Consider the following 8,217-nt stretch of genomic DNA (forward strand, 5'->3'; position numbering starts at 1 on the left):
GCCAGGCCTTTTTTTTTTTTTTTTTTTTTAGAGCCAGGTCTTGAACGCAAGCCTCCTGAGCATGGGCTCTTAGCTGCTACTATTTGCCACCGCCTGCTCCGCTGCTGTTTAAAGAACTGGGCAGCTTGACACAAACTGCCATGATGAGCTCTCCAAAGCCAGTGGCAGACAATACTCACAACATGCTCCCATTTATATAAACCAAACTCCCCAGCAAAATTACTAAGACTGTGTTTCTCCCCAGCACTTACAAGGACAGGCCGTCACACAGCTGGCACCGAAGGTATAACGCCCCTCAGGGTTGGGCATGGACTCGAAGGTGTCTGTGTTGTAGGTGACCAGAGCTGGGCAGTGCAGCTCGCAGATGCCACTGTGGTTGAAGTGGAGGCAGGCCTGGGGGACAGGCAGTGGGTGGGCACTGGGCTGTTTGGCCCTGGCGTGCCAAGAGCCATAGGACAACACTGGATGGGATGCCCCTCCCCTTGCAGCCTGAGGGCTGGGGCCCAGAGGGCACATACCAGGCAGTCAGAGTGCTTGGGGCCAGTACAGCCAGCAGCGCACTGCTCATGGCAGCAGTCGGTGGGCTGTGGGCCCTTACAGCGGGCACAGCCACTGGCACAGACGGTCCGCGTCACTGTCAAGTGGAGGCAGGATGAGGGCTGGGCGGCAGTCTAGGCACCAGCCCCACCTTCTAGGGAGACTTCCTGCCCCAGGGAAGAGGCCGAGGGCTGGCACAGCCCCTCCCGTGTCACTCAGCCCCTGCCCTCCAGACCCTGTGCCGCCTGTAACTCACAGCTCTGACAGTCCTGAGAACTTTCTCCCCAGCAGTTGGGAGCTTTACAAGCTGGAGAACAGGGTGCGCCTGGAGAAGGAAACAGAGAGGTAGTGAGAGAGACCAAGACCAGGACGTGCAATGCACAGTGAGGGACAGACCCAGGCAGGAAAAGAGGACTTCAAAGCCAGGGACACGATCTAGAAGCAGAGGAAAACAGGACAGAGAACCACGGAGATGAAGAGACGCAGAGAAAGGGGAGATGGGTGCTGTTAGTGCGGCAGCAGAGTGGGGCAAGGAGTAAGCCAGGAGTTTGGGGTCACTGGGCTGCGTGAGAAAGGGTGGCGGCTGCAGGCAGCAGGGAACGAGGCTTACAGGCCCGTGAGCGGTTGGTGTCTATCTGCTTGAGGGGCAGCTGGTTGTTCTTGTGGAAGATATCCTCCCACAAAATCGTGTCCTGGTGGCAGAGCTGGGGGTTCCGCTGGATCAAGACCCCTCCCTTGAGGATCTCTGTGGGGTGGGCAATAATCAGGGGCTTCTTCCCCCATCTGGCATCTTCTTATCTCCCCTGGGGCCTGCCTGCCTTCTAAAAGTAGAGCAGGCCTCTGAAACACACCCCGGGTTCCTCGGGGAGCAGAGAACACCCCTTCAGCATCTTTGAGCCTTATCAATACCACCCACAAACTAAGATCCAGGGAGGAGTGACTTGTCCATGCCACCGCCTCCTCTCCTCCACCTCTGCTGTGTGCACATGGCTTAGCAATTAAAAGAGTGTGAAACCCAGCCTCACCACCACTAACTAGCTGTGCGACTTATCCTCCATAAACCTGTTTTCTCATTTGTAAAATGAGAACATTGATGTTTCCCTTGCAGGATTATGGCAGGACTGATGGGATTATGCATGCAAAGCACAGGGCACTCAGAGTCTGAAACTCTGTCTGCTTCAGGGCTGCCACGTACAGTTACACGGGTTGTTCACTGTACATGTGCACTCAGCCAAGAAGCGGGCAAAAATCCAGCCTGCATCCTAATCATCAAACTATGCGGGCTGGTGCAAGCTGTGACTTCCTGGGAAGAGGGGAAATCTTTCTGAATCTTCACAAGGGCGCCTTTCCTAGCTCCACCTGCATCCATCCGGAAGGGACCCCAGTTCTGACTCACACAGTCACCCCTTGGCTAGTAGCGACCCCTGGCCAGCTCTCAACAACCAGCAGAGAGTTTCCATGATAAAAATGGCCACCTGTGAGGCTTCGCAGCTGCAGCTCCTGCAGCCCTCCTGGGGCTGTGCCTGCAGCAGGGGCAGCACTTTCCAGAAAGTCTCCATTGTCCAGCACGGCCAGGGCGTAGTGTTCCTCAAAAAGCTGGGTGCCTCGCACGATTCGCAGTCTCTGCAGTGGGACCTGACTCACTCGATTGTGAGCGATGAGCACATAGCCCTGCACCTCCTGGATTTCCTGGGAAGGGACAGAGGAGGAGAGGGCTGAGGCAGGTCGGGCCCTGGACCACTACTACCCAACCCCCAAGACCTCCTCAAGGTCCCCTGTGCTTGGGGATCTTGGGCAAGGGCCCAGCTGCCAAGCAGTCTGCCTACCACCTCCCCAAACCAGGTTCTAGGACCAAATTCTAGTATGATTAAGAAAGAAAATGAGGGGGTGGGGGCAGCACTCTGTCAATTGTGAGCAGGCACCCCACCCTCTCTACACCTCAGCTCCTCCATCTATAAAGGAAATGCCTGGACGAGATGATGTCTGGGATTCAACGGACTAAGCGTCGCACACCTGGCCCCGCTCTGGGACACAACCCAGAGGCTGGCTTCCACTAGCTCTCCTGTTCCTGACCTTTTCACATATATTTCCCACATGATATCTAAATGGGCTCCCCAGGAGGAGTCCAAGTATGCCTATGGCTACCAATGTAGTGTTAGTCACTCAGTCGTGTCCAGTACTTTGCGACCCCATGGACTGTAGCCCACCAGGCTCCTCTGTCCATAGGATTCTCCAGGCAGGAATACTGGAGTGGGTAGCCAATTCCTTCTCGAGGGGATTTTTCTGACCCAGAGATTGTATCTGGGTTTCCTGTATTGCGGGTGGATTCTTTACCATCTGAGCCACCAGAGAAGCACTCACGGCTCCCAATATACAGATAGGGAAACTGAGATCCAGTGAAACCAGGGCCTAGACCACATTCACAGGGCTTGTCAGTGGCAGAACTGGACTCAGAACTTGCCAAGCCTTTCATTACACCAGGTAGGAAGGGGACAGTGGCTGGGACAGTTGGACAGAATGATCACCAGAAGGTGATCATTCTGGTGAGAGAGCAAAAAATATAGCCCAGGAATAGATGCATTCCACCCAGAGATGTCCACAGTCAGCCACACTGTAAACAGAGAGTCAACTGGTCTTAGTGTAGGATGGATGGGGTGAGACATCAGAAGTGACTTCCTGGTTCAGGAGCCACAACGAAAGAGAAAATGTAAGGCGGGAACCTTCTACCACCCATCTGCAGGCAGAGGGCTCAGCCCAGCAGGAAGCAGGGCCTGGCTGGGTCTTGCCCATGGGCCTCACCTGCAGGAAGGAGAGGCTGGCATCAGCAGGCAGATAGGTGAGCTCCAGGTTACCCTGCACCACCTGACAGCCTTGGTAGAGGTGGCGCAGCATGTCCAGGTGGGTCTCGGGACTGGCCGGCAGCCGCAGCTTCATGTCTGTGCCGGTGCACACTGCGGAACAGAGAAGATGGTCAAAGGGCCTGCGCAGTGAGCTTCTCCAACCGGCCACGTGCAACAACAAAACAAAGTGTGCAAATCTGGGAAAAGGCGGGGAAATCAGGAAGAGGTTCCCTCCCGCCAACTTGGCCCGTCCTGAGCATCCAGAGGGGGTCCCACTGGGCCAGCCTTAGGGAGCTTGCCCATTCAATCCAGGGTGTTGGCTGGCAAAGAAAGCCTTCTTTTGTCCCAAAGGCACGACTCAGGGCCAATGGGTAAAAATCCCCCAAGAGAGGCGATGATGAATCATGAATCCTCTGGATACCCCCTTCCCCTTTCCTGAGCAAACAATGCCACCCACATGCCAACCTCCTGGCAAGGCATACCCACCCCCGCAATGCCACCCAGAAAGTGGGGAAGGAGGGTCAGCTCGAGTCATAGCTGGGGCCTGGGGACCACCAGTGGCCTGGTCACTGCAGGGACTTCTGGGATTTCCCCAGCAGAGAAAAGGAGCGTCAGATCCCAACTCTGGGTATCTGGACCCAAGCTGCAGACACTGAGCCAGAGTGCTGCCTGCTCCAAAGCCTCCTCTGCTGGTACCTCACCCTTGCCACCTCTTCAGGGCAAGACTCCAGAACCAGCTGGCAGAATCTGTGCCACGAAACTCCTGCCACAAGGGCACTACGTCAGCCCTGTGTACCTGCCCACTGTCAACCACCAGACAAGTGGCATCAAGATGAACTGCTACCCAGCCCACCTGGACCCCAGTCCAGTGTCCCTGAGGCCAGAAGTACCCACCAAGTCCAGGGACACTAGAAAGGGTGAACTACCCCTGGTAAGGGGGCGCTCTGGCAGAAGCTGGCACCATGCCTACCAGCAGGGGGGAGATTAAAGGGCCCAGTGGAACTCGTTTTTCTGCTCTGGTGAGAAGATGAATCACCTGGCGCGTCTTGCCCAGGAGGGTGTGCCGGGGGAGGTGGGTGGAGGGCACCCCCAGATCCACAGATCCACAGGTGCCTGAGCTGTCTGGAATTCCTGTTGGTCTCCACTCCACCTCCCATGGACTACGTGCAGATTCAGGGAGACAGCACAATGGCTGACTATGGGGTCTGACACCAGGGCTTCTGCTTTCCCCACAACTTGGAGCCTAAGGTCAAATCCTGAGAGGTAATAAGAGACACCCTCTGCCCCCAGAAATCGGAGGAAAGGCTGGGGGAACAAGCCCCAGGGGTCCAGCCTGGGTCAACAGCCACAAGCGGGCAGCAGGAACACCCAGAGTGGTCTCTCTTCCCACCCCTCTGGGCCAGGGAGGCAAGAAAGCAAAGAGGGAGGAAGGGGAGGGCCCAGAAATAGAACTCAAGGGTCCCTCCCCCCAGACTCCCAAGAGAAACAGGATCCGGGGGTGGCAGGCCAGGCCCAAAATAACGCCCGCTGCCAGGACCTCCCCCGGCCTCGGCAGCTTCAGCTGCTTTGTAGGCACAGCTGTCTCCAGGTCTGGACCCCAAGGCCCTAGCCCAGGCCAGGGACAGGGACCGGCGAGCTGGGGCAGGGGCCGTCTCCACCCACTGCGGCCTCTGCCGCCTGGAAGGGACACACCAGCTGCGGTAGCCGGGCAATGGGAAAACAACAACAGGAACCCTGGGGGCAACAGGGGCCACTGAGCGTCTACCGTGTGCGGAGCAGGCACTCTGGGTGGAGCCTCAGCCCCCAGAGGCTGGGATCTACAGCCCCGATTTTGCAAAGAAGGAAACTGAGGCTGCCAGGAGTTATGCTTCCACGATCATAAAGCTGTGAGCAATAGAGGCACAATTTGAATTGGAGTCTGCCCGACTTTAGATCCCACATTCCTTCCACTAGGCCTAACTGCACACACGCCCCACCCCACACCCTGTGCAAAGGTAAATACACACCAGCTCTGTTGATGCCACTGATTACAACAGGCTCCAGGCCTGAGTGGCTGAGCTGGGCGGGAGGACCAGAAAGAGAGGGAGCCCCGCCCCACGGGTTTGTTTGTGGCCGTTTAGAATCTGATTAAGACTAAGTGCTTGTGGGAACTTCCCTGGAGGTCTAGTGATAAGACTGAGCTTCCAATACAGTGGGTGCGGGTTCGATCCCTGGTTGGGGAATGAAGATCCCACATGTGGTCAAAAAATAAAGACTAATTGTTTGCAACAGGTGGTAAAGTTGGGACTCTGAGACCTACTCCCTGGAGGCCTGGGGACTAACCCCCAACCTGATATGAAACCAAGAAGCACTTCTACACCCCCATCTTCTCACTCATATCCCTCTCCTCAGTCCTCACCGTGGTCCCCATATCCACTCTCCCTCAGTGATTTCCTCCAGAGTAGGAGGTCCTGTCCCACACAGGAGAGCTTTGTCTCCAGAGCACCTGCCCTTCAGGAGCCAGATCTCTGGAGCAAAGACAGCGTGAGGCAGGACCAGACCAGAGCCAAGGACACAATGAGCCCTGGATAAGTGTTTGTGGAATGGCAGAATGAATGAACTCCAAGCAAGAGTCTCCAAACCAGTGCTTTCCTGGTGGTCTGGTGGTTAAGAATCCACCTGTCAATGCTGGGGACACAGGTTCAATCCCTGCTCCAGGACGATCCCACATGCCACGGGGCAACTAAGCCCCTGTGCCACAACTACTGAGTCCGCAGGCTAGAGCCTGTGAGCCACAACTACTGAAGTCCATGTACTCTAGAGCCCGTGCTCCACAATGAGACGAGACTGCAATGAGAAGCCTGAGCTCTGCAACTAGAGAGTAACCCACTGCTCGCCGCAACTAGAGACACGCGACAACCAAGACCCGGCACAGCCAAAAATTAATTAATCAGTTTTTTTAAAAAAAAGAGTCTCCAAACCAACAGGGACCAGCTGAGGTCACTGTGCCCAGCCCTCTGCCCAGAGGCTGGTCACAGTCCCCAAGTTTCTCTAACTGAATGTCAGTGGTCAGGTCCCAGCTCTAGGGGGCTCTCAAGTGGGTTCTCTCCTTTTCACCAGCCTTCAGCCTCACCTGCCTCTCTTGCTCACCCGCACAAAAGCCAACACTTCTTTTTTTCCATGAACACTGCCTGCGTCCCCGAAGGTCACCTGCCTCAGACCCACGGGGCCAGAGCCCATTCCAGTGACACCAAGGTTCACCTAGCACACACACCTGGTGGGTCAGACCGGGGCCTGGGCTCAGCTCGTTAGGCCAGAACCCTGGAGGGGCTGCTCCCAGTGTAACCCTGATCAAGTCCCTGGATTTCCAGGGCAGAGGTCAAATCAGATCCACCTGTATGCCTAGCTGTACCCGTGACATAGCAGGCGCTCAGTGAATATTTGCTGACCTGACTGGCTGTAAGGTGCGGATGATAAACAATAACAACTCTTACTCTCTGCAGAGAAATTACATGAAAATTAAATGAGATAATGAATCAAGAAACAGTGTGCAAACATGACAAGCCTTTGTCAACAGAGCTGGGGCAACACAACCATTGGCTATAATTCTCCCACTCCTTAAGAGAGCACACACCCCTCTCCCTACCTCGCCTCTCATCCCAGGGGTGGGGAGAAAAGGTGGCCTACTGAAAAATGGAGGTGTCAACATGGAGGGGCTTCCCACAGTACAGACGGGGGGATCTCTTTGCCGATCATGCTAGCACCAGGGGCAGGAACACCCAGCCTGGCCCTACACCAGCCCCAGCGCCAGCCCCACACTGGTCCCTCCCTCGCCTGCAGCCCTGTTGGTTCCACTGGGCCTCTGCCCGACTCCAGCCTTCCATCCCCTGCCAAGCCTAGAGGGCACAAGAGGAGGGCAGACAGGGCCTGGACATGGAAGGGAAGAACCCCAAAGTCAAGAGGGAAACTGGGGCTGGGGGCGCAGCTCACCCTTATTTTCACCACAATAACAAACAGCACCTCTGCCCTAGTCTGGCCACCTGACTGCCCCTGAGGCTTTGCCTAACACTTTGATCAACAATTTTTTTTTTTTTTGGCTCTGTCTGGCCTTAGTTGCAGCATGCGGGATCTTTCCTTGTGGTGTGTTTTTTTTTGTTGTTTTTTTTTTTGCTCTGTCTGGTCTTAGTTGCAGCATGCGGAATCTTTCCTTGTGGTGTGCGGGCTTCTATCCGGTTGTGGCGTGCTCGGGCTCCAGAGTGCAGGGGCTCTTGGGCTCACTAGTTGCCCTGAGACATGTGGGAATCTTAGTTTCCCAACCAGAGATCTGAGGTGTGTTCCCAGTATTGGAAGGCAGATTCTTAACCACTGAAATACCAGAGAAGTCCCTCTGATCAACTCTTGATGACTCCTCATCAGAGTCCAAAAATGCCCTGGACATTACTGGGTTGCTGAGAAGCCTTGGCTAAGTCACTTTGTTTCTCTGAACTTCAGAGAAGTTTCTCATCTGTGCTCCTGCTTCACAGGATTGTTGCAGAGAAGCAATGAAACTGTAATGGATGAGAACTTAGCAAACAGAAAGCGTGCCGCACTTTGCCGCACTTTTCTAAAGTTAAGTCCATAAAGCAGGAGTCTGGGTAATTTCAAACCAAGAGAAAATGAAAAGCCCTTTGTATTTGACTTTGTAATACAATGTATTTTCTCTTTTGGCATTTGAGCCTAGCTTTCAATTATTATTTTTTATTGAATAGTAGAATGAGGTTACTTTCTCTACGCATAGCAAAAACAAGGAAGGAGACTGTGGGGGAGAATCCTTCAGGAATTAAACTACGGTCTGTCCAAGATGTGTTTACTGCACTTTACA

General features: G+C 54.7%; 1 protein-coding gene across 1 annotated transcript in view; it reads right to left on the bottom strand.

Annotated features, from left to right (window-relative positions):
- The window catches only part of ERBB2 (erb-b2 receptor tyrosine kinase 2), a 17,559-nt gene extending 14,071 nt beyond the window's left edge, over positions 1 to 3,488 (bottom strand). Inside the window, exons 1-6 of the mRNA XM_010842658.1 lie at positions 3,337 to 3,488; positions 2,013 to 2,226; positions 1,148 to 1,282; positions 794 to 862; positions 519 to 634; positions 252 to 393 (exon numbers count right to left, since the gene is read on the bottom strand). Coding sequence (XP_010840960.1) covers positions 252 to 393; positions 519 to 634; positions 794 to 862; positions 1,148 to 1,282; positions 2,013 to 2,226; positions 3,337 to 3,471 — 811 coding nt within the window. The 5' untranslated portion in view covers positions 3,472 to 3,488. The remainder of the gene's footprint in view (positions 1 to 251; positions 394 to 518; positions 635 to 793; positions 863 to 1,147; positions 1,283 to 2,012; positions 2,227 to 3,336) is intronic.
- Positions 3,489 to 8,217: the final 4,729 nt, after the last annotated feature.

The sequence above is a fragment of the Bison bison genome, unplaced genomic scaffold (assembly GCF_000754665.1).
Source record: "Bison bison bison isolate TAMUID 2011002044 unplaced genomic scaffold, Bison_UMD1.0 scf7180017864180, whole genome shotgun sequence".
NCBI lineage: Eukaryota > Metazoa > Chordata > Mammalia > Artiodactyla > Bovidae > Bison > Bison bison.